Source organism: Oncorhynchus tshawytscha, linkage group LG02 (genome assembly GCF_018296145.1).
Source record: "Oncorhynchus tshawytscha isolate Ot180627B linkage group LG02, Otsh_v2.0, whole genome shotgun sequence".
Lineage (NCBI taxonomy): Eukaryota > Metazoa > Chordata > Actinopteri > Salmoniformes > Salmonidae > Oncorhynchus > Oncorhynchus tshawytscha.
This window is the reverse complement of record NC_056430.1, coordinates 9,789,091-9,816,506: the sequence shown is the minus strand read 5'-3', so window position 1 is coordinate 9,816,506 and position 27,416 is coordinate 9,789,091. Positions and strand designations below refer to the sequence as shown.

At 46.3% G+C, this 27,416-nt stretch overlaps 1 protein-coding gene across 5 annotated transcripts in view; it reads left to right on the top strand.

Annotated features, from left to right (window-relative positions):
- The window catches only part of mars1 (methionyl-tRNA synthetase 1), a 45,752-nt gene that overhangs the window by 3,080 nt on the left and 15,256 nt on the right, over positions 1 to 27,416 (top strand). For all 5 annotated transcript variants that reach the window (XM_042330050.1, XM_042330045.1, XM_042330042.1 and 2 more), the window contains exons 2-13: positions 1,277 to 1,367; positions 5,232 to 5,310; positions 6,219 to 6,350; positions 9,238 to 9,313; positions 11,557 to 11,750; positions 13,867 to 13,979; positions 18,763 to 18,879; positions 21,918 to 22,121; positions 23,591 to 23,792; positions 26,147 to 26,221; positions 26,426 to 26,596; positions 26,848 to 26,943. In XM_042330050.1, the coding sequence (XP_042185984.1) occupies positions 1,277 to 1,367; positions 5,232 to 5,310; positions 6,219 to 6,350; positions 9,238 to 9,313; positions 11,557 to 11,750; positions 13,867 to 13,979; positions 18,763 to 18,879; positions 21,918 to 22,121; positions 23,591 to 23,792; positions 26,147 to 26,221; positions 26,426 to 26,596; positions 26,848 to 26,943 (1,550 nt within the window). The remainder of the gene's footprint in view (positions 1 to 1,276; positions 1,368 to 5,231; positions 5,311 to 6,218; positions 6,351 to 9,237; positions 9,314 to 11,556; positions 11,751 to 13,866; positions 13,980 to 18,762; positions 18,880 to 21,917; positions 22,122 to 23,590; positions 23,793 to 26,146; positions 26,222 to 26,425; positions 26,597 to 26,847; positions 26,944 to 27,416) is intronic.

Here is a 27,416-nt window from a genome sequence, read left to right as displayed (position 1 = left end):
CAACCTGCACAGCCGGCCCATCCAAACTACACATTAAACTCAGTCAACCTGCACAGCCGGCCCATCCAAACTACACCTAAACTCAGTCAACCTGCACAGCCGGCACATCTAAACTACACCTAAACTCAGTCAACCTGCACAGCCGGCCCATCCAAACTACACCTAAACTCAATCAACCTGCACAGCCGGCCCATCCTACACCTAAACTCAAACCTGCACAGCCGGCCCATCCAAACTCAAGTCAACCTGCACAGCCGGCCCATCCAAACTACACCTAAACTCAGTCAACCTGCACAGCCGGCCCATCCAAACTACACATTAAACTCAGTCAACCTGCACAGCCGGCCCATCCAAACTACACCTAAACTCAGTCAACCTGCACAGCCGGCCCATCCAAACTACACCTAAACTCAGTCAACCTGCACAGCCGGCCCATCCAAACTACACCTAAACTCAGTCAATCTGCACAAATTGCAATAAACTCGGATGAGTGACCCATCCAAACTACCCCTAGTCTCAGTCAACCTGCACAGCCGGCCCATCCAAACTACACCGGTCATGCTGGAGGCAAAAACCCATTGGACGAGAAAGCCAGAGGTCCCTCCCCTCTGACCTCCTCATAAATTAGTTTTGAGAAGGAGTCGAGGAGAGAGGACGCGAGGAGAATGCAACCGAGATTCTCCCATAGACAGACAGACAACACACACTGACAGAAAGGACAAACTCGGCCTTGGCCAGACAAGAATGTCTAGTCCTCTCTCTATTCCTCTGTCTATCCAGGCAGCCCTAACAGACACATTAAGCCATTGCCAATCCTCCTCGGTCTTACCCATCCATAGACTGTGTAACAATAGGTCTTATCGGATTGAGTCTGATTAGTTTTCGGATTAAAATGAATTCGAAGAATTGATGATGACGATTGAATATGTGACCAATGATCCCTTTAAACCTTTAAGATCCACTTTCAATGTTTAGCCCTCCAAAGGACATTTCTTAGTGATACGTTTCAGGGGGGGGGAGGGAGGGGGGGGAGGGCGACACACGACTCCATTACTGTGTAATAACAGACTTTACTACTAGGTTTAAGGGCAACTTCATGAAACATGGTTGATAGCGAATATGTTGGTTGAGTTGTTAACTCTTACCTGTACTTTGATTTGTGGGTGAGGTGAGGCTTCCCCCTTGCTATGTAAAGTGTTTTGGGTGTATAGAAAACTACAATCTATTATTATTATTAATGAACTGTAGGCTAATGGGTTGTATGTTGTGTTTACAGAGAGAGTGGTGCCCTATCTCAGCCGTCCAGCCCTGCCTGCCCTGCTCCTCCCCAGTGGAACACACCTCTTCAGCCCCAACTCCATCTGCCAGTCAGTACCCCTGCTCTACCATATATGTGTATATATATATCTGTGTGTATGTATGTATACTAACATACTATATCATTCCTCCATTATATAGACATTCACACCTTTACTCTCTAGGCAGTCCTAAAGATCGGAAAGGGGTATGATCAAATCTGATCGAATGTTATTTGTCACATGCGCTGAATACAACAGGTGAAATGCTGAATACAACAGGTGTAGTAGACCTTACAGTGAAATGCTGAATACAACAGGTGTAGTAGACCTTACAGTGAAATGCTGAATACAACAGGTGTAGTAGACCATACAGTGAAATGCTGAATACAACAGGTGTAGTAGACCTCACAGTGAAATGCTGAATACAACAGGTGTAGTAGACCATACAGTGAAATGCTGACTACAACAGGTGTAGTAGACCTTACAGTGAAATGCTGAATACAACAGGTGTAGTAGACCTCACAGTGAAATGCTGAATACAACAGGTGAAGTAGACCTCACAGTGAAATGCTGAATACAACAGGTGTAGTAGACCTTACAGTGAAATGCTGAATACAACAAATGAGGTGTAGTAGACCTCACAGTGAAATGCTGAATACAACAGGTGTAGTAGACCTTACAGTGAAATGCTGAATACAACAGGTGTAGTAGACCTTACCGTGAAATGCTGACTACAACAGGTGTAGTAGACCTTACAGTGAAATGCTGAATACAACAGGTGTAGGTAGACCTTACAGTGAAATGCTGAATACAACAGGTGTAGGTAGACCTTACAGTGAAATGCTGAATACAAAAGGTGTGGTAGACCTTACAGTGAAATGCTGAATACAACAGGTGTAGTAGACCTTACAGTGAAATGCTGAATACAACAGGTGTAGTAGACCTTACAGTGAAATGCTGACTACAACAGGTGTAGTAGACCTTACCGTGAAATGCTGAATACAACAGGTGTAGTAGACCTTACAGTGAAATGCTTACTGACAAGCCCTTAACCAACAATGCAGTTCAAGAAATAAAGAGTTAAGAAAATTTTACAAAATAAACTAAAGTAATTTTTTATATAAAAGTAACACAATAAAAAAAGTAATAACGAGCCTATATACAGGGGGTACCGGTACCGAGTCAATGTGCAGGGAGTACAGGTTAGTGGAGGTAATTTTTACACGTAGGTAGGGGTAAAGTGACGAGTCATAGATAATAAGCAGCGAGTAGCAGCAGTGTAAAAACATAAGGTGGGGTCAATATAAATAGTCCAGGTGGCCATTTTGATTAGTTGTTCAGCAGTATGGCATGATGGCATGGGGGTAGAAGCTGTTAAGGAGCCTTTTGGACCTAGACTTGGCACTACGGTACCACTTGTCGTGCGGTAGCAGAGTGAACAGTCTATGACTTGGGTGACTGGAGTCTTTTGGACCTAGACTTGGCACTACGGTACCACTTGCTGTGCGGTAGCAGAGTGAACAGTCTATGACTTGGCTGACTGGAGTCTTTTGGGCTTTCCTCTGACACCGCCTGGTATATACAGTAGGTCCTGGATGGCAGGAGGTTTGGTCCCAGTGATGTACTGGGCTGTTCGCACTACCCTCTAGCGCCTTACAGTCGGAGGCCGAGCAGTTGCCACACCAGGCTGTGATGCAACCGGTCAGGATGTTGTCGATTGTGCAGCTGTAGAACTTTTTGAGGATCTGGGGACCCATGTAAAATCTTTTCAGTCTCCCGAGGGGGAAAGGCGTTGTTGTACCCTCTTCACGACTTTCTTTTTTGGACCATGATATTTTCTCGGTGATGTGGACACCAAGGAATTTGAAACTCTTGACCCTCTCCACTACAGCCCTGTCGATGATAAAGGGGGCCTGTTCGGCCCTCCTTTTCCTATAGTCCACGATCAACTCCTTTGTCTTGCTCACGTTGAGGGAGAGGTTGTTGTCCTGGCACCACACTACCAGGTCTCTGACCACCTTCCTGTAGGCTGTCTCATCATTGTTGGTGATCAGGCCTACCACCGTTTTGTTGTAAGGAAACTTAATGATGGTGTTGGAGTCGTGCTTGGCCACGCAGTCGTGGGTGAACAGGGAGTACAGGAGGGGACTGAGCACACACCCCTGAGGGGCCCCCGTGTTGAGGATCAGCATGACAGATGTGTTCTTGCCTACCCTTACCACCTGGGGGTGGCCCGTCAGGATGTCCAGAATCCAGTTGCAGAGGAAGGTGTTTAGTCCCAGGATCCTTAGCTTAGTGATGAGCTTTGAGGGCACTATGGTGTTGAATGTTGAGCTGTAGTCAATGAACAGCATTCTCACATAGGTGTTCCTTTTGTCCAGATGGACAAAGGGCAGTGTGGAGTGTGATTGAAATTGCGTCATGTGGATTGGAGTGGGTATAGGGTTTCCGGGATGATGGTGTTGATGTGAGCCATGACCAGCATTTCAAAGCACTTCATGGCTACCGACGTGAGTGCTAAGGGACGGTAATCAGGTTACCTTCACTTTCTTGGGTACAGGGACTATGGTGGTCTGCTTGAAACATAGGTATCACAGACTTGGTCAGAGAGAGGTTGAAAATGTCAGTGGAGTCACTTGCCAGTTGTTCCATGCGTGCTTTGAGGACACTTCCTGGTAATCCATCTGTGAATGTTGACGTCTTTAAATATCTTGTTCACATCAGCTACAGAGAGCGTGATCACACAGTTGTCCGGAACAGCTGGTGCTCTCATGCATGCTTCAGTGTTGCTTGTCTCGAAGCGAGCATAAAAGGCATTTAGCCCGTCTGGTAGGCTCGTGTCACTGGCCAGTTCGCGTCTGGGTTTCCCTTTGTAGCCCGTAATAGTTTTCAAGCCCTGCCACATCCGACGAGCATCAGAGCCGGTGCAGTAGGATTCAATCTTAGACCTGTATTGACGCTTTTTCTGTTTGATGGTTCATTTGAGGGTATAGTAAGATTTCTTATAAGATTCCGGATTAGTGTCTGGCTACTTAAAAGCGGAAGCTCTAGCCTTTAGCTTGGTGCGGATGATGCCTGTAATCCATGGCTTCTGGTTGGGATATGTACGTACGGTCACTGTGGGGACGACGTCGATGCACTTATTGATGGAGCCGGTGACTGAGGTGGTATACTCTTCAATGCCATTGGATGAATCCCGGAACATATTCCAGTCTGTGCTAGCAAAACAGTCCTGTACCGTAGCATCCGTGTCATCTGACCACTTCCGTATTGAGCAATTCACTGGTACTTCCTGCTTTAGTTTTTGCTTTTAAGCTGGAATCGGGATGATAGAGTTATGGTCAGATTTGTTAAATGGAGGGCGAGGGAGAGCTTTGTACTCATCTGTGTGTGGAGTAAAGGTGTTTTTTTTCTTCGTCTGGTTGCACATGTAACATGCTGGTAGAAATGAGGTAAAACTGATTTAAGTTTGCCTGCATTAAAGTCCCCAGCCACTAGGAGCGTCGCTTCTGGATGAGCATTTTCTTGTTTGCTTATGGCCTTATAGAGTTGGTTGAGTGCGGTCTTAGTGCCAGCATCAGTTTGTGGTGGCAAATAGACGGCTACGAATAATATAGATGAGAACTCTCTTGGTAGATAGTGTGGTCTACTGCTTATCATGATATACTCTACCTCAGGCGAGCAATACCTCGAAACTTCCTTAATATTAGACATGGCGCACCAGCAGTTATTGACAAATGGACACACACCTGTACCCCTCGTCTTAACGGACGTAGCTGTCCTGCCGATGCACGGAAAACCCAGCCAACTGTATATTATCCGTGTCGTCGTTAAGCCAACTGATTTAATGCTGTAGCTAGCTGTGTGATTACCTGGTCTGTGTCGTTGTAGAGGTTCCTCAGTCATCCAGTCTTTTAATCCATGTGTCCTTAGGTACCTGATAGAGCTGAATGGACAGGAATCCAGTGATATCGTCAACCAGTGGCTGGAATGGGAAGCTACAGAACTACAGGTAAGAATGTCTGATAAATCGTCAGCCACGATGCGCCCATCCATAGTCACTTCCTGGAAATCATCCGCCATGATGCCGCCATCCATAGTCACTTCCTGGAAATCATCCGCCATGATGCTCCCATCCATAGTCACTTCCTGGAAATCATCCGCCATGATGCGCCCATCCATAGTCACTTCCTGGAAATCATCAGCCACAATGCTCCCATTCGTGGTGACTTCCTGGAAATCGTAAGCCACGATGCTCCCATCCATTTTGACTTCCTGGAAACCCCCTTTTTCTCCCCAAATTTTGTGATATCCAATTGGTTGTTTCAGTCTTTAACTCCCGTATGGACTCAGGAGAGGGGAAGTTTGAGAGCTGTGTGTCACGACTGTGCCAAGCCATACTGCTTGCTTAACCCGGAAGCCAGCCGCACCAATGTCTCTGAGGAAACGCCATACTCCTGGCGACCGTGTTGGAGTCGCTAGAGTGCGATGGGACAAGGACATCCCGGACGGCCAACCCCTCCCTAACATGGACAATTTTGCACCTCCTCAGTGGTCTCCCGGTCGCGGCTGGCTGCGACACAGCCCGGGATCAAACCCGGCTCTGTAGTGACTCCTCAAACACTGCGATGCCTTAGACCGCTGAGCCACTTCCAGAGGCCCTAACGCTTGTTCTTTTTAAAATTTATTTTACCTTTATTTAACTAGGCTAGTCAGTTAAGAACAAATTCTTATTTTCAATGACGGCCTAGGAAGAGTGGGTTAACTGCCTGTTCAGGGGCAGCTTGGGGGTTTGAACTTGCAACCTTCCGGTTACTAGTCCAACGCCCTAACCACTAGGCTACCCTGCCGTTCTGTGTTGTACAGGTGTTTATTTTATGTTCTATTATATAATATGAATCAAGTTATTCTTCTCTACAGCCTGCAGTGATGCAGGCCCTTCACATGGTGGTGCTGCAGGGAAAAGGAGCAGACACCCCCAGGGTTCTACGGGGACCTCTCAGCTACCTGGACCAGAGTCTGAGCCAGAGGACCACACCGTTCCTCACTGCTGTACGACAACACACACCTTCACAACACACACACACACCTTCACAACTCAACACACACCTTCACAACACACACACACACCTTCACAACACACACACCTTCACAACACACACACACCTTCACAACACACACACACACCTTCACAACACACACACACACCTTCACAACACACACACACACCTTCACAACACACACACACACCTTCACAACACACACACACCTTCACAACACAACACACACCTTCGCAACTCAACACACACCTTCGCAACTCAACACACACCTTCGCAACTCAACACACACACTTCACAACTCAACACACACACCTTTGCAACTCAACACACACACTCAACACACACCTTCGCAACTCACACACCTTCGCAACTCAACACACACCTTCACAACTCAACACACACCTTCGCAACTCAACACACACCTTCGCAACTCAACACACACCTTCGCAACTCAACACACACCTTCGCAACTCAACACACACCTTCGCAACTCAACACACACCTTCGCACTCAACACACACCTTCGCAACTCAACACACACCTTCGCAACTCAACACACACCTTCGCAACTCAACACACACTTTACAACTCAACACACACTCAACACACACCTTCACAACTCAACACACACCTTCGCAACTCAACACACCTTCGCAACTCAACACACACCTTCACAACTCAACACACACACTTCGCAACTCAACACACACCTTTACAACTCAACACACACCTTTACAACTCAACACACACCTTTACAACTCAACACACACCTTTTCGCAACTCAACACACACCTTCGCAACTCAACACACACCTTCGCAACTCAACACACACACCTTCGCAACTCAACACACACCTTCGCAACTCAACACACACCTTCGCAACTCAACACACACCTTCGCAACTCAACACACACCTTGCAACTCAACACACACACCTTCACAACACACACTTTACAACTCAACACACACACCTTCACAACACACACACACACCTTCGCAACTCAACACACACCTTTACAACTCAACACACACCTTTACAACTCAACACACACACCTTCACAACACACACCTTTACAACTCAACACACACACCTTCGCAACTCAACACACACACCTTGCAACTCAACACACACACCTTCGCAATCAACACACACCTTCGCAACTCAACACACACCTAACACACACCTTTACAACTCAACACACAATTAACACCTTTACAACTCAACACACACACCTTCGCACTCAACACACACCTTCGCAAAACACACACCTTCAACACACACCTTCGCAACTCAACACACACTTGCAACTCAACACACACCTTCAACTCAACACACACCTTTCAACACACACACCTTCACAACACACACCTTTACAACTCAACACACACACCTTCACAACACACACACACACCTTCACAACTCAACACACACACCTTCGCAACTCAACACACACCTTCGCAACTCAACACACACCTTCGCAACTCAACACACACCTTCGCACTCAACACTTCGCACTCAACACACTTTACAACTCAACACACACCTTTACAACTCAACACACACACCTTCACAACACACACCTTTACAACTCAACACACACACCTTCACAACACACACACACACACCTTTTCACAACACACACACCTTTACAACTCAACACACCTTCACAACACACACACACACCTTCGCAACTCAACACACACCTTTACAACTCAACACACACACCTTCACAACACACACACACACCTTAACTCAACACACACACCTTCGCAGGTCAACACACACCTTCGCAACTCAACAACACCTTCGCAACTCAACACATTTGCAACTCAACACACACCTTTACAACTCAACACACACACCTTCACAACACACACCTTTACAACTCAACACACACACTTCGCAACTCAACACACACACCTTCGCAACTCAACACACACACCTTCGCAACTCAACACACACACCTTCGCAACTCAACACACACCTTCGCAACTCAACACACACCTTAAAACACACACCTTCGCAACTCAACACACACCTTCGCAATAACACACACCTTTACAACTCAACACACACACCTTCAAACACACACCTTTACAACTCAACACACACACCTTGCAACTAAACACACACCTTCGCAACTCACACACACACCTTAAATACTCACCTTCGAATAAACACACCTTCGTCAACACACACCTTTACAACTCAACACACACACCTTCACAACACACACCTTTACAACTAACACACACACCTTCGCAACTCAACACACACCTTCGCAACTCAACACACACCTTAAAACACACACTACTTCGAACTCAAACACACCTTCGTCAACACACACCTTCGCAACTCAACACACACCTTCAACTCAACACACACCTTCGCAACTCAACACACACACCTTCAAATTTACAACTCAACACACACACCTTCACAACACACAACACTACCTTCACAAAAGTCAACAAACACCTTAACTGGTTTTAACACACACCTTCGCAACTCAACACACACCTTCGCAAATTCAACACACACCTTCGCAACTCAACACACACCTTCGCAACACACACCTTTACAACTCAACACACACACCTTCACAACACACACACACACACCTTCACAACACACACACACACCTTCACAACACACACACCTTTACAACTCAACACACACACACCTTTACAACTCTACACACACACACCTTTACAACTCAACACACCGTTAAATCTGATTGGGAAACGCACATGAATGTCAAATATAATGTAATTAACTTCTGCTTGTACGTTACCGTAAAATGCTTCCTGACCGTAGTTGTTGTGAAAAGGTAATTTCTGAAAACATGTGAGTGATTGAACTGGGCTGTGTGTTTTAGGAGATGGTTTCTGTGGCAGATGTGGTTCTGTGGGCAGCTCTCTACCCTATCCTGTCTGACAGCAGTCTGGTATCAGGTGAGTGATATGTTGTTGTTTTTAAATGAGCATTTGATCTAGTTTTAGGTGTTTATACGGAGGTGGAAAAAGTATCCAATTGTCATATTTGAGTAAAAGTAAAGATACATTAATAGAAAATTATTCAAGTAAAAGTGAAAGTAAAATACTACTTGAGTAAAAGTCACCCGGTTAAATACTACCTGAATAAAAGTCACCCGGTTAAATACTACTTGAGTAAAAGTCACCCGGTTAAATACTACCTGAATAAAAGTCACCCGGTTAAATACTACTTGAGTAAAAGTCACCCGGTTAAATACTACTTGAGTAAAAGTCACCCGGTAAAATACTACTTGAGTAAAAGTCACCCGGTTAAATACTACTTGAGTAAAAGTCACCCGGTAAAATACTACTTGAGTAAAAGTCACCCGGTTAAATACTACTTGAGTAAAAGTCACCCGGTAAAATACTACCTGAATAAAAGTCTAAAATTATTTGGTTTTATATGTATTAAAAGTAAAAGCGTAAATAAATTCAAATGTCTTATATTAAGCAAACCAGATGGCAGCCGTTTCTTGTTTTATAGCCTGGGGGGCACTCCAACACTATTTACAAATGAAGCATGTGTGTTTAGTGAGTCTGCCAGATCAGAGGCACGTTCTCTTCATTTTTTTTTTTTTTGTATTTTATTTAACGAGGCAAGTCAGTTAAAAACACATTTTTATTTTCAGGGATGCCTAGGAACAGTGGGTTAACTGCCTGTTCAGGGGCAGAGGCCTAGGAACAGTGGGTTAACTGCCTGTTTAGGGGCAGAGTCGACAGCCTAGGAACAGTGGGTTAACTGCCTGTTCAGGGCAGAACGATGTTCCTAGGAACAGTGAGTTAACTGCCTGTTCAGGGGCAGAACGACAGCCTAGGAACAGTGGGTTAACTGCCTGTTCAGGGGCAGAACGACAGCCTAGGAACAGTGGGTTAACTGCCTGTTCAGGGGCAGAACGACAGCCTAGGAACAGTGGGTTAACTGCCTGTTCAGGGGCAGAGTCGACAGCCTAGGAACAGTGGGTTAACTGCCTGTTCAGGGGCAGAACGACAGCCTAGGAACAGTGGGTTAACTGCCTGTTCAGGGGCAGAACGACAGCCTAGGAACAGTGGGTTAACTGCTGTTCAGGGGCAGAACGACAGCCTAGGAACAGTGGGTTAACTGCCTGTTCAGGGGCAGAACCAGCCTAGGAACAGTGGGTTAACTGCCTGTTCAGGGGCAGAATTTACAGCCTAGGAACAGTGGGTTAACTGCCTGTTCAGGGGCAGAACGACAGCCTAGGAACAGTGGGTTAACTGCCTGTTCAGGGGCAGAACGACAGCCTAGGAACAGTGGGTTAACTGCCTGTTCAGGGGCAGAACGACGGCCTAGGAACAGTGGGTTAACTGCCTGTTCAGGGGCAGAACGACAGCCTAGGAACAGTGGGTTAACTGCCTGTTCAGGGGCAGAACGACAGCCTAGGAACAGTGGGTTAACTGCCTGTTCAGGGGCAGAACGACAGCCTAGGAACAGTGGGTTAACTGCCTGTTCAGGGGCAGAACGACAGCCTAGGAACAGTGGGTTAACTGCCTGTTCAGGGGCAGAACGACGGCCTAGGAACAGTGGGTTAACTGCCTGTTCAGGGGCAGAACGACGGCCTAGGAACAGTGGGTTAACTGCCTGTTCAGGGGCAGAACGACGGCCTAGGAACAGTGGGTTAACTGCCTGTTCAGGGGCAGAACGACAGCCTAGGAACAGTGGGTTAACTGCCTGTTCAGGGGCAGAACGACAGCCTAGGAACAGTGGGTTAACTGCCTGTTCAGGGGCAGAACGACAGCCTAGGAACAGTGGGTTAACTGCCTGTTCAGGGGCAGAACGACAGATTTTTACCTTGTCAGCTCTGGGATTCGATCCAGCAACCTTTCAGTTACTAGTCCAACGCTCTAAACCACTAGGCCACCTGCCGGCCCAAAATAAGTGGACTATTTTCCTGTCCTGCTAAGCATTTAAAACGTAACGAGTACATTTGTGTGTCAGGGAAAATGTATTAAATATATTATTTTCTTTAGGAATGTAAGTGAAGTGAAAGTTGTCAAAAATATAAATAGTAAAGTACAGATACCCCCCCCCCCCCCCAAAAAAAAAAAAGAAAAGTACTTAAGTAGTACTTTAAAGTACTTTGAAGAACTTCTGTCATTGTATGTGTTTAACCGTGGCGTCTGTTCCTCTTGGCCTTTTACTGTAGGTAATCAGACGCTGCAGCTCTGGTTTGAGCGTGTGGGCATGTTGGCAGCCTGTGTGTCTGCAGTCCAGACTGTACTTCAGGGGAAGGGACTGAAGGCGGAGTCTCTGAAGACCTACCTGCAGAGACAGCCAACCACACACCATGGTCAGGGACAGGTTCAGGGTAGAGGCACACAGCCATGCAACAGCCCGGAGGTAAATTTTTTTTATACATTTAGTGTTTCGTTTGTTTTAGCACCTATCCTGGGTTACAACAGTAGATTATACAAGGGAACTGTTTTGTAACATGTTTGAGGTTGTAAATGGTACAATTCGGACTTGTAAGGTTTATTTGAAAACACAATTCACACTGCTAATGTTATTGTCGTTAACACAAAGCCTTTTTCCCGCTGTGGTCCTCTTTGGCCGGTAATACATAGAGAGGAGGTGAGAGAGAAGCCACACTTCAGATCCACCCCTAGTCCTATGCTCTCTATCTCTCCACCTCTCAATATCTCTCCACCTCTCTCTCTCCCTCTCTCTCTCCACCTCTCAATATCTCTCCACCTCTCTCCATCTCTCTCCCTCTCTCTCTCCACCTCTCCACCTCTCTCCACCTCTCTCTCTCTCCTCTCCACCTCTCTCCACCTCTCTCCATCTCTCTCTCCATATCTCTCCACCTCTCTCCATCTCTCTCTCCATATCTCTCCACCTCTCTCCATCTCTCTCTCTCTCCCACCTCTCCACCTCCCTCCCTCCCTCTCTCTCTCCATATCTCTCCACCTCTCATCTCTCCACCTCTCTCCCCTCTCTCTCCACCTCTCAATATCTCTCCACCTCTCTCCATCTCTCTCCCTCTCTCTCTCCACCTCTCAATATCTCTCCACCTCTCTCCCTCCACCTATCTCTCCACTCTCTCCCATATCTCTCCACCTCTCAATCTCTCTCTCCATATCTCTCCACCTCTCTCCATCTCTCTCTCTCTCCACCTCTCCACCTCCACCTCCCTCCCTCCCTCTATCTCTCCATATCTCTCCACCTCGCTCCCTCTCTCCATATCTCTCCACCTCGCTCCCTCTCTCTCTCTCCACCTCTCAATATCTCTCCACCTCTCTCCATCTCTCTCTCTCTCTCTCCACCTCTCAATATCTCTCCACCTCTCCCTCCATATCTCTCCACCTCGCTCCCTCTCTCCACCTCTCAATATCTCTCCACCTCTCTCCATCTCTCCCCTCTCCCTCCACCTCTCAATATCTCTCCACCTCTCTCCCTCCATATCTCTCCACCTCTCTCCACCTCTCTCTCTCCACCTCGCTCCCTCTCTCTACCTCTCTCTCTCCACCTCTCCCTCTCCCATCTCTCTCTCCATATCTCTCCACCTCGCTCCCTCTCTCCACCTCTCCACCTCCATCTCTCTCCATCTCTCTCATCCTCTCCACCTCCCTCTCTCCACCTCTCTCTCCCTCTCCACCTCTCCCCTCTCCCACCTCTCTCTCTCCATATCTCTCCATATCTCTCCACATCTCCATCTCTCTCCACCTCTCTCCACCTCTCTCTACCTCTCTCCTCTCTCCACCTCTCTCCATATCTCTCCACCTCTCTCCATACCTCCACCTCCCTCTCTCCACCTCTCTCCATATCTCTCCATCTCTCTCCATACCTCTCCACCTCCCTCTCTCCACCTCTCTCCATATCTCTCCACATCTCTCACCTCTCTCCACCTCTCTCCACCTCTCTCCATATCTCTCCACCTCTCTCCATATCTCCACCTCTCTCCATATCTCTCCACCTCTCTCCATATCTCTCCACCTCTCTCCATACCTCTCCACCTCCCTCTCTCCACCTCTCTCCACTTCTCTCCACCTCTCCCTCTCTCCATATCTCCCCACCTCTCTCCATATCTCCCCACCTCCTCCATATCTCTCCCCACCTCTCTCCACCTCTCTTCATATCTCTCCACATCTCCCACATCTCTCTATATCTCTCCATCTTTCCACCTCTCCCATATCTCTCCACCTCTCTCCATATCTCTCCACCTCTCTCCATATCTCTCCACCTCTCTCCATACCTCTCCACCTCCCTCTCTCCACCTCTCTCCACTTCTCCCCACCTCTCTCCATATCTCCCCACCTCTCTCCATATCTCCCCACCTCTCTCCATATCTCTCCCCACCTCTCTTCACATCTCTCCACATCTCTCCACATCTCTCCACATCTCTCCATATCTCTCCACCACCTTTCTGTCCTCCAGGGTGGTGATGACGGGAGTGTAATGTGTTTTCTGTCCTCCAGGGTGATGATGACGGGAGTGTAATGTGTTTTCTGTCCTCCAGGGTGGTGGTGATGATGATTGTGTGCTGTCAGAGGAAGAGATCCAGTCTGCCGTGGTCACCTGGGGTAAAGGACTTACAGACTTACCCATGGTTCCAGAGAGACAACACCCTATGTGAGTACGCTACATGATATCCAGTCTACGGGGTCCACACAAGGTGCTTCAGCTGCTTAACTCATTTTTCACAAGTTAGTACTTGAATTCAAATTTAAGAGGAGAACAGATAATGATCAAATATGTTTAGGAAAATATAAAAAATGTATTGGTCTCGCGAATTCAATTCCAGGCAGACTACAGAGTTTTATTGCCTCGCGTGTTTCTCTGGTTGCCGGGTGAGCTCGCTCATTCCACCGCCACTCAGCCAGGCAGGTACAGAACTGACTGACTAGGCGCCGCCAAGCGTCACATCGAAACGCTAAAATGCCAGGAGGAATTTAGATCCTGCCTTTCTGTGCTCAAGGAACATTTCTGGGATGTTTTTATTTCAGCTCATGGAACATGGGACCAACACTTTAAACTCAACAAAAAAAGAAACGTCCCTTTTTCAGGACCCTGTTCAGGACCCTGTCCTTCAAAGATAATTTGTAAAAATCCAAATAACTTCACAGATCTTCATTGTAAAGGCTTTAAACACTGTTTCCCTGCTTGTTCAATGAACCATAAACAATTAATGAACATGCACCTGTGGAATGGTCATTAAGACACTAACAGCTTACAGACGGTAGACAATTAAGGTCACATTTATGAAAACTTAGGACACTAAAGAGGCCTTTCTACTGACTCTGAAAAACACCAAAAGAAAGATACCCAGGGTCCCTGCTCATCTGCGTGAACTTGCCTTAGGCATGCTGCAAGGAGGCATGAGGACTGCAGATGTGGCCAGGGCAATAAATTGCATTGTCTGTACTGTGAGACGCCTAAGACAGCGCTACAGGGAGACCGATTGTCCTCGCAGTGGCAGACCACGTGTAACATCACCTGCACAGGATCGGTACATTCGAACATCACACCTGCAAGACAGGTACAGGATAGTAACAACAACTGCCTGAGTTACACCAGGAACACACAATCCCTCCATCAGTGCTCAGACTGTCCGCAATAGGTTGAGGGAGGCTGGACGGAGGGCTTGTAGGCTTGTTGTAAGGCAGGTCCTCACCAGACATCACCAGTAACAACGTTGCCTATGGGTACAAACACACCGTCGCTGGACCAGACAGAACTGGCAAAAAGTGCTCTTCACTGACGAGTCACCAGGTGTGATGGTCGGTTTCGTGTTTATCGTCGAAGGAATGAGCGTTACACCGAGGCCTGTACTCTGGAGTGGGATCGATTTGGAGGTGGAGGGTCAGTCATGGTCTGGGGCGGTGTGTCACAACATCATCGGGACTGTGCCTGCAATGACAACAAGCTATCTCAACGCTGTGCGTTACAGGGATGACATCCTCCTCCCTCATGTGGTACCCTTCCTGCAGGCTCATCCTGACATGACCCTCCAGCATGACAATGCCACCAGCCATACTGCTCGTTCTGTGCGTGATTTCCTGCAAGACAGGAATGTCAGTGTTCTGCCATGGTCAGCGAAGAGCTCGGATCTCAATACCATTGAGCACGTCTGGGACCTGTTGGATCGGAGGGTGAGGGCGAAGGCCATTCCCCCCAGAAATGTCTGGGAACTTGCAGGTGCCTTGGTGGAAGAGTGGGGTAACATCTCACAGCATGAACTGGCAAATCTGGTGCAGTCTATGAGGAGGAGATGCACTGCAGTACTTAATGCAGCTGGTGGCCACACCAGATCCTGACTGTTACTTTTGATTTTAACCCCCTTCCTTTGTTCAGGGACACATTATTCCATTTCTGTTAGTCACATATCTGTGGAACTTATTCAGTTTATGTCTCAGTTGTTGAATCTTGTTGTGTTCATCCAAATATTTACACATGTGAAGTTTGCTGAAAATAAACACAGTTGACAGTGAAACAACGTATTATTGAGTCGAACTTGTAAGTTAGCGATGAATATGTTTTGTTTTTCCCATGAGGTTGTGACAAACTACTGCCATCTGGTGGAGACAAGAAATAATTGCATAAAATCAATTTGTAATAGTTAATGGTCCCTGAAAAGATATTAGTGCTTGAAAGCCCTTGAATTTGACTTGCCACTGTCTGCATGAACCCAATAAGTCCCTATATTGTTCTTTATTATTTATTTTATTTAACTAGGCAAGTCAGTTAAGAACAAATTCTTATTTACAATGATGAACAGTGGGTTAACTGCCTTGTTCAGGGGCAGAACCTTGTCAGCTCGGGAATTCGATCCAGCAACCTTTCAGTTACTGGCCCAACACTAACCACTAGGCTACCTGCCACCCCTTTATATAACAGACCCTATATTATTCTTTATTGGTGGAAATTGCGAGCCCTCTTTTTGTATTGTGGTGATGGGTCAGTTTTATGCGATAATATTGCAAGGATTCAACTGTTTTGTCCTGAAATAGTACAGTGATTGGTCAAATTTGATTTAGCAAAAAAAACATTTGCGATCACGCAATCCTGGAGGGACTGATATAGACCTACGCAGTGCACGGGCAAAGTACTCTCCTGGAGGGACTGATATAGGCCTACACAGTGCACGGGCAAAGTACTATCCTGGAGGGACTGATATAGGCCTACGCAGTGCACGGGCAAAATACTCTCCTGGAGGGACTGATATAGCTCTACGCAGTGCACGGGCAAAGAACTATCCTGGAGGGACTGATATAGACCTACGCAGTGCACGGGCAAAGTACTCTCCTGGAGGGACTGATATAGGCCTACACAGTGCACGGGCAAAGTACTATCCTGGAGGGACTGATATAGGCCTACGCAGTGCACGGGCAAAATACTCTCCTGGAGGGACTGATATAGGCCTACACAGTGCACGGGCAAAGTACTATCCTGGAGGGACTGATATAGGCCTACGCAGTGCACGGGCAAAGTACTCTCCTGGAGGGACTGATATAGGCCTACACAGTGCATGGGCAAAGTACTATCCTGGAGGGACTGATATAGGCCTACACAGTGCACGGGCAAAGTACAATCCTGGAGGGACTGATATAGGCCTACACAGTGCATGGGCAAAGTACTATCCTGGGGGACTGATATAGGCCTACACAGTGCACAGGCAAAGTACTCTCCTGGAGGGACTGATATAGCTCTACGCAGTGCACGGGCAAAGAACTATCCTAGAGGGACTGATATAGGCCTACACAGTGCACGGGCAAAGTACTCTCCTGGAGGGACTGATATAGGCCTACACAGTGCACGGGCAAAGTACTATCCTGGAGGGACTGATATAGGCCTACGCAGTGCACGGGCAAAGTACTATCCTGGAGGGACTGATATAGGCCTACACAGTGCACGGGCAAAGTACAATCCTGGAGGGACTGATATAGGCCTACACAGTGCACGGGCAAAGTACAATCCTGGAGGGACTGATATAGGCCTACACAGTGCACGGGCAAAGTACTATCCTGGAGGGACTGATATAGGCCTACACAGTGCACGGGCAAAGTACTATCTAATGTTTTTCCTTCCTACCTGCTAGTTCCATCACCCAACCAGGTCTGAATCCGTCCTTGATTAAAATGAGGGAATGAAAACCAGACGGGTTCCAGCCCTCCATAACCGGCGTTAGATATCCATGGTGTACAGGAAGTGGTACAGGAAGTGGTACAGGAAGTGGCAGAGGAAGTGTTATATCAGTCCGAATCTGTCTGTCTGTCTGTCTGTCTCAAGAGGAATATCCTGCTGACCTGTGCCTTACCTTACGTCAACAATGTCTATGTAGTGATTAGTGTCGTTTTGTAGTGACAAATCGATACCTTGGCTCCAAGTATCAATATGTAAAAAAAAATATACAGTACCAGTCAAAAGAGGAGTCTTTAAGTCAAAGGGTGGCTAATTTGAAGAATCTAAAATAATTTTATTTGTTTAACACTTTTTTGGTTACTACATGATTCCATATGTGTTATTTCATAGTTTTGATGTCTTCATTATTATTCTACAGTGTAGAAAATAGTAAAAATAAAGAAAAACGCTTGAATGAGTAGGAGTGTCCAAACTTTTGACTGGTACTGTATATATGTATACCCAATATACAGTGGGGCCAAAAAGTATTTAGTCAGCCACCAATTGTGCAAGTTCTCCCACTTAAAAAGATGAGAGGCCTGTAATTTTCATCATAGGTACACTTCAACTTACTTATATACTTATTTTTCACCATAATTTGCTAAATAAATTCATTAAAAATCCTACAATGTGATTTTCTGGATTTTTTTCTCATTTTGTCTGTCATATTTGAAGTGTACCTGTGATAAATGAAAGGCCTCTCATCTTTTTAAGTGGGAGAACTTGCACAATTGGTGGCTGACTAAATAATTTTTTGCCCCACTGTATGCGTGTGTGTGTGTATATCATTTTTTTATTTTATTCGGTAACGTCAGCTATACCTGCGCTAAAACGCCAGTATTTTTAATCATATCGCTTGTTCTCAAACTTGTTTTTAAAAAGTGAGCCACTTTTTTTCCCCCCTGATTGATCAAAACTAAATTTCTCCTGCTCTCTCTTGTCTCTCTGCCGCAGACATATAGCGAGCAATATGTTTGGAACATCAAATCTCATTAAAAATCGCAGTATCGAATCGCAATACATTAAGAATCGTGAGATCTGCATATGCAGATTTTGTTTGTTGTCCTGGCACTACACAGCTTATTCAAATAACCAAAGCTTGATGATGAGTTGATTATTTGAATCGGCTGTGTAGTGCTGGGGCAGAGAACAAAACGGTCACCCCTTGGGATCCTCCAGGACTGAGTTTAGGGAACGCTGCAAGTGTCTTTCTGACTGGCTGTTTTCTTACCAGTCTTCCTCAGGAGGGCAAGAGGAACGTCCTAGTGACCAGTGCCTTGCCTTATGTTAACAACGTCCCTCATCTGGGCAACATCATCGGCTGTGTGCTCAGCGCTGACGTCTTTGCCAGGTAGATAACACACTACCCTACTGTACCCTACTCTACTGTGCACTACCCTACTGTACCCTACCCTACTGTACCCTACTCTACTGTGCACTACCCTACTGTACCCTACCCTACTCTACTGTGCACTACCCTACTGTACCCTACCCTACTCTACTGTGCACTACCCTACTGTACCCTACCCTACTCTACTGTGCACTACCCTACTGTACCCTACTCTACTGTGCACTACCCTACTGTACCCTACCCTACTCTACTGTGCACTACCCTACTGTACCCTACCCTACTCTACTGTGCACTACCCTACTGTACCCTACCCTACTCTACTGTGCACTACCCTACTGTACCCTACCCTACTCTACTGTACACTACCCTACTGTACCCTACCCTACTCTACTGTGCACTACCCTACTCTACTGTACACTACCCTACTGTACCCTACTCTACTCTACTGTGCACTACCCTACTGTACCCTTCCCTACTCTACTGTGCACTACCCTACTGTACCCTACCCTACTCTACTGTGCACTACCTGTACTACTCTACTGTGCACTACCCTACTGTACCCTACCCTACTCTACTGTGCCCTACCCTACTGTACCCTACCCTACTGTGCACTACCCTACTACTGTACACTACCCTACTGTACCCTACTCTACTGTGCACTACCCTACTCTACTGTACCCTACTCTACTGTGCACTACCCTACTCTACTGTGCACTACCCTACTGTACCCTACTCTACTGTGCCCTACCCTACTGTACACTACACTGCCCTACTGTACCCTACACTACCAAACTGTAACCTACCCTACTATACACTACCCTACCCTACTGTACCCTACTCTACTGTACACTACACTACCCTACTGTACACTACCCTACTCTACTGTACACTACGCTACCCTTCTGTGCACTACCCTACTATACACTACCCTACCCTACTCTACTGTACACTACCCTACTCTACTGTACCCTACTCAACTGTGCACTACCCTACTCTACTGTACACTACCAAACTGTACCCTACTATACACTACCCTACCCTACTGTACACTAGCCTACTCTACTGTACACTACCCTGCTCTACTGTACCCTACCCTACTATACACTACCCTACCCCACTGTACCCTACTCTACTATACCCTACACTACCCTACTGTACCCTACCCTACTGTACCCTACACTACCAAACTGTACCCTACCCTACTCTACTGTACCCTACCCTACTGTACACTACCCTACTCTACACTATCCTACCCTACTGTACTCTACCCTACTGTACACTACCCTACTGTACACTACCCTACTGTACACTACCCTACTCTACTGTACACTACTCTACTGTACACTACCCTACTCTACACTATCCTACCCTACTGTACACTACCCTACTGTACACTACCCTACTATACTGTACACTACCCTACTATACACTACCCTACCCTACTCTACTGTACACTACCCTACTCTACTGTACACTACCCTACTATACACTACACTACCCTACTATACACTACCCTACCCTACTGTACACTACCCTACTCTACTGTACACTACCCTACTCTACTGTACACTACGCTACCCTTCTGTGCACTACCCTACTATACACTACCCTACCCTACTCTACTGTACACTACCCTACTCTACTGTACCCTACTCAACTGTGCACTACCCTACTCTACTGTACACTACCAAACTGTACCCTACTGTACACTACCCTACTGTACCCTACTCTACTGTGCACTACCCTACTCTACTGTACCCTACTCTACTGTGCACTACCCTACTCTACTGTGCACTACCCTACACTACCCTACTCTACTGTGCACTACGTCAGCCACGTCTACCCTACCCTACTATACACTACCCTACCCCACTGTACCCTACTCTACTATACTATACTCTACACTACCCTACTGTACCCTACCCTACTGTACCCTACACTACCAAACTGTACCCTACTCTACTGTACCCTACTCTACTGTACCCTACCCTACTGCACCCTACCCTACTGTACCCTACCCTACTCTACACTATCCTACCCTACTGTACACTACCCTACTCTACACTGTCCTACCCTACTGTACTCTACCCTACTGTACTCTGCTCTACTGTACACTACTCTACTGTACACTACCCTACTGTACACTACCCTACTATACTGTACACTACCCTACTATACTGTACACTACCCTACTATACACTACACTACCCTACTATACACTACCCTACCCTACTGTACACTACCCTACTATACTGTACACTACCCTACTCTACTGTACACTACCCTACTGTACACTACCCTACTATACTCTCCACTACCCTACTATACTGTATACTACCCTACTATACTGTACACTACCCTACTATACTGTACTGTACACTACCCTACTGTACTGTACACTACCCTACTGTACTGTACACTACCCTACTATACTGTACACTACCCTACTATACTGTACACTGCCCTACTGTACACTACCCTACTATACTCTCCACTACCCTACTATACTGTATACTACCCTACTATACTGTACACTACCCTACTATACTGTACTGTACACTACCCTACTGTACTGTACACTACCCTACTATACTGTACACTACCCTACTATACTGTACACTACCCTACTATACTGTACACTACCCTACTATACTGTACTGTACACTACCCTACTATACTGTACACTACCCTACTGTACTGTACACTACCCTACTATACTGTACACTACCCTACTATACTGTACACTACCCTACTATACTGTACTGTACACTACCCTACTGTACTGTACACTACCCTACTATACTGTATACTACCCTACTATACTGTACACTACCCTACTATACTGTACTGTACACTACCCTACTGTACTGTACACTACCCTACTATACTGTACACTACCCCACTATACTATTCAGTATCCTACCCCTTGAGCCATAGTGTCTCTTCAAGTCTCCCTGACCTCTTTTGTGTTAGTCTTTCTATCTCTCTTCTCTGTTTCTCACTTACACTTTCATTTCATGTCTCTCTGTGTCTCCCAGGTATGGTCGTCTGCGTGGTTGGAATGTACTGTATGTGTGTGGGACTGATGAGTACGGCACAGCTACAGAGAACAAGGCCCGTGAGGAAGGTCTGACAGCGCAGCAGATCTGTGACAAGTACCATGCTGTCCACGCCTCCATCTACCAGTGGTTCCAGGTGGACTTCGACTTCTTTGGCCGCACCACCACAAAGAAACAGACTGAGTGAGTAGCGGTGGTAGAATTTCATGTTAAAGTTCTGCTTATTCTTCGGATTATATAGGAGGATTCAGCACCTGATCTAAAACATTAGGAACACCTGCTCTTTCCATGACATAGACTGACCAGGTGAATCCAGGTGAAAGTTATGATCCCTTAGTGATGTCACTTGTTAAATCCACTGCAATCAGTGTAGATGAAGGTGAGGAGACAAGTTAAAGAAGGACTTTTAACCCTTGAGACAGTTGAGACATGGATTGCGTCTGTGTGCCATTCAGAGTGTGAAAAGTAAGTAAGTAACTTTAAACGGAGTGTGGTAGTAGGTGCCAGACACACTGGTTTGGGTCAAGAACTGTTGGCTCTTCTTTTATTTATTTTACCTTTATTTAACTAGGCAAGTCAGTTATTAAGAACAAATTCTTATTTTCAATGACGGCCTAGGAACAGTGGGTTAACTGCCTGTTCAGGGGCAGAACGACAGATTTGTACCTTGTCAGCTCTGGGATTTGAACTTGCAACCTTCCGGTTACTAGTCCAATGCTCTAACCACTAGGCTACACTGCTGCCCCATCCTGAGGGCAAAGGTGGGGTATGGAGTTGTTCTTGCCATAATATGGACTTGGTATTTGACCAAATAGGGCCATCTTCCACCTCTACCTTGTCACAACACAACTGATTGTCTCAAACACATTAAGAAAGACATGTATTTTATCAAGGTACACCTGTTAATTGAAATGCATTCCAGGTGACTACCACATGAAGCTGGTTGAGAGAATGCCAAGAGTGTGCAACGCTGTCATCAAGGCAAAGTGTGTCTACTTTGAAGAATCTCACATAAAATATATTTTGATTTGTTTAACACTTTTTTTGGTTACTGCTATACCACATGTGTTATTTCATAGTTTTGATGTCTTCACTATTATTCTACAATGTAGAAAATAGTTTTAAAAATAAAGAGAAACCTCTTGAATGAGTAGGTGTGTCCAAACCTTTTGACTGGTACTGTACGTTAGCAATACACTGGAAGTGTGGTAGCTAGACATGTTAAAGGGTTCTGCAACACGGCTTCCTCTTCCTCTGTTCAAACAGGGATCGCATTAAAACTATTGTGTGGAGAATTAGTGTGGATTCATTTTCTTCAGGGGGTTTGTATGGATGATTGAAAACTTTTTGAAAGTGTTTTGAATTGTATTTGTGAATAAGTATCCTCTCTCTTTCTCTTTCTCTCTCTTTTTCTCTCTCTTTTTCTCTCTCTTTTTCTCTCTCTCTCTCTCTCTTTCTTTCTCTCTCTTTCTCTCTCTTTCTCTCTCTTTCTCTCTCTTTCTCTCTCTCTTTCTCTTTCTCTTTCTCTCTCTTTTTCTCTCTTTTTCTCTCTTTTTCTCTCTCTCTCTCTCTCTCTCTCTCTCTCTCTCTCTTTCTCTTTCTCTCTTCTCTTTCTCTCTCTTTTTCTCTCTCTTTTTCTCTCTCTCTCTCAGGATAGCCCAGAACATCTTCTGGCGTCTCCATGAGCGAGGCTTCCTACTTGAAGACATTGTGGAGCAGCTGCGCTGCGAGGCGTGCCAGCGTTTTCTAGCCGACCGCTTCGTCGAGGGAACATGTCCCTTCTGCTCTTACCCAGAGGCCCGAGGGGACCAGTGTGACAAGTGTGGCAAGCTTATCAACGCTGTGGAGCTACGGGTGAGGGGCTGGAGAGACCTTTTATAGGGGGCACGTTCCACAGCGGAGGCTAGACGACGCAACAGCCAATGGTTACGCGCCTCTTCATCGACTGACAAATTGCTTCAACATATGATTTGGTTATCTGATACTTAAAATACCTATCCAGGCGTTGTAAGATCTGTCAGGCGTTGTAAGATCTGTCAGGCGTTGTAAGATCTGTCAGGCGTCGTAAGATCTGTCAGGCGTCGTAAGATCTGTCAGGCGTCGTAAGATCTGTCAGGCGTCGTAAGATCTGTCAGGCGTCGTAAGATCTGTCAGGCGTCGTAAGATCTGTCAGGCGTCGTAAGATCTGTCAGGCGTCGTAAGATCTGTCAGGCGTCGTAAGATCTGTCAGGCGTCGTAAGATCTGTCAGGCGTCGTAAGATCTGTCAGGCGTCGTAAGATCTGTCAGGCGTCGTAAGATCTGTCAGGCGTCGTAAGATCTGTCAGGCGTCAGCCACGTCTAAGTTCTGGAACACGGCCATTATCTATCAATCAATTAATCAATCAATGGAGTTTACCTGATCTAGACAGATCTGGGTTGAATATTTTCAAATACTTTTGCTGCGGCGCTTGGTTTCGTTTTCCTGGTAGGAAGTATGGATGGAAGTATGAATGGAAGGAAGTAATAGAGTCGTCCCAAACGTCTAAAAACCATTGAGACACCGTCAAGGAGACTGAAGCTAAAGAATGGAAATTGACACAAATCTTTTGTGAGGATGACCAGATTTAGTGTAGCCTACTAATATTTAAATTGAAATCACAATGAAAAGAGCGACTCATTCTATTCGTCCCAAGCGGAACCAAAATGTCAATAACCCGTATCGTTTAATTAGCATCACTCTGATTGGCCTAAAAAAAAACAATAGAACAAAATGTATACAAGTTCCCAATCTAATCTATACAATGGTAGAAGGTCACATCTGGCCACGATTGTAAATGAAATGACGGCACAGCGACTCTGTAACGAGAAATCCACGTACAGTAAGACATCAAAATGTTATTCTGTTTATGAGCTATTGAAGGAATACAAACATGACAATTACATTCATATCAATCAATTACATTTATTTATAAAGCCCTTCTTACATCAGCTGATGTCTCAAAGTGCTGTACAGAAGCCCAGCCTAAAACCCCAAACAGCAAGCAATGCAGTTGTAGAAGCACAGTGGCTAGGAAAAACTCCCTAGAAAGGCAGGAACCTAGGAAGAAACCTAGAGAGGAACCAGGCTCTGAGGGATGGCCAGTCCTTTTCTGGCTGTGCCGGGTGGAGATTATAACAAAACATGGCCAAGATGTTCAAATGTTCATAAATGACCAGCAGGGTCAAATAATAATAATCACAGTGGTTGTAGAGGGTGCAACAGGTCAGCACCTCAGGAGTAAATGTCAGTTGGCTTTTCATAGCTGATCATTCAGAGTTGGAGACAGCAGGTGCGGTAGAGAGAGAGAGTCGAAATCAGCAGGTCCAGACAAGGTAGCACGTCCGGTGAACAGGTCAGGGTTCCATACCCGCAGGCAGAACAGTTAACTGGAGCAGCAGCACGACCAGGTGGACTGGGGACAGCAAGGAGTCATCATGCCATGTAGTCCTGAGGCATGGTCTTAGGGCTCAGGTCCTCTGAGAGAAGAGAGAAAGAGAGAGAGAATTAGAGAGGGCACACTTAAATTCACACAGGACACTGGATAAGACAGGAGAAGTACTCCAGATATAACAAACTGACCCTAGCCCCCCGACACATAAACTACTGCAGCATAAATACTGGTGGCTGAGACAGGAGGGGTCGGGAGACACTGTGGCCCCATCCGACAATACCCCCGGACAGGGCCAACCAGGCAGGATATAACCCCGCCCACCTTGCCAAAGCACAGCCCCCACACCACTAGAGGGATAACTTCAACCACCAACTTACCATCCTGAGACAAGGCCGAGTACAGCCCACGAAAATCTCCTCACGGCACCAAACCGAACAGGAAGATCACGTCAGTGACTCAACCCACTCAAGTGACGCACCCCTCCTAGGGACGGCATGGAAGAGCACCAGTAAGCCAGTGACTCAGCTCCTGTGGGAACCGGCCAGGTAGAGATAGCAAGGGCGGTTCGTTGCTCCAGTGCCTTTCCATTCACCTTCACACTCCTGGGTCAGACTACACTCAATCATAGGACTGAAGAGATGAGTCTTCAGTAAAGACTTGAAGGTTGAGATCGAGTCTGCGTCTCTCACATGGATAGGCAGACCATTCCATACAAATGTTGATCCAAGTCGCCGACACAAGGGTCACCCTCTCTCCTCCACTACAAGGCCTTAGTGATGTGTTCTCTCTCTCTACAGGAGCCTACTTGTAAGGTGTGTAGTCAGACTCCTGTAGTCCAATCCTCCAAACACCTGTTCCTGGACCTGCCCAAGGTACACACAGTCACGTCTTTCAAATTCCCCACCATGTTAGTTTGACTCTAAGTCCACATAATAAGCTAAGATTTTATAGGTGTTTAAACTAAGGTGATTGTTTATCTCTTCCTCCCGTACCTTTTTCTCTCTCTCTCTCTCGTATACCTCTCGCTCTCTCTCTGTCTCTCTCTCTCTCGTATACCACTCTGTCTCTGTGGTCAGTTGGAGGCTGAGTTGGAGCAGTGGTTGGAGAGGTCTACTGGGTCAGGGGACTGGACGGCCAACGCCAAACAGATCACCAGATCCTGGGTGAGGGACGGACTCAAACCCCGCTGCATCACCAGAGACCTGAAGTGGGGAACCCCTGTACCTCACCCCGACTTCTCTGACAAGGTACCAGACAAACTCAACCTTCAGTAATTTTCTCTTTCTCTAGCTCTCTCTCTCTAGCTCTCTCTCTTTCTCTCTCTCTCTCTTTCTCTAGCTCTCTTTCTCTAGCTCTCTCTCTTTCTCTAGAGCTCTCTCTTTCTTGTTGTCTCATTCTCTTTATCTCTCTCTCTCTCATTCTCTTGAACACACACACTCTGTTTTCTCTCTCCCCCCCCATTCAGGAAGTAATCATCTTCCTCTTCTTTTGTCTCCAGGTGTTCTACGTGTGGTTTGACGCTCCTATTGGTTACCTGTCCATCACAGCCAACTACACTGACCAATGGGAGAAGTGGTGGAAGAACCCACAGCAGGTACAGTGTGTCTACCAATCAGGTCATACTCTGTGATGTTTACAGTCTTCTGGTCTCTTTAAACTCAACTCCACCCAGCTACAGACTTCAGTTCTACAGCCTTCTAGTCTCCCCAGTGGATCAACACTTAATCATATCAAATTCAACTAATCGGTTAGCTCAGTCAGGTGTGTTAATTCTGAAAACAATCCTTCATACATTGCAGACATCCAGGACTGAATTTCTGATATATTCCAGACATGTTTGGATCTGTAATTCCTGTATTCTACCACCAGGTGGTGCTGTATAACATCATGTAATTCCTGTATTCTACCACCAGGTGGAGCTGAATAACTTCATGTAATTCCTGTATTCTACCACATCATGTAATTCCTGTATTCTACCACCAGGTGGAGGTGTATAACTTCATGTATCCTGTATTCTACCACATCATGTAATTCCTGTATTCTACCACCAGGTGGAGCTGAATAACT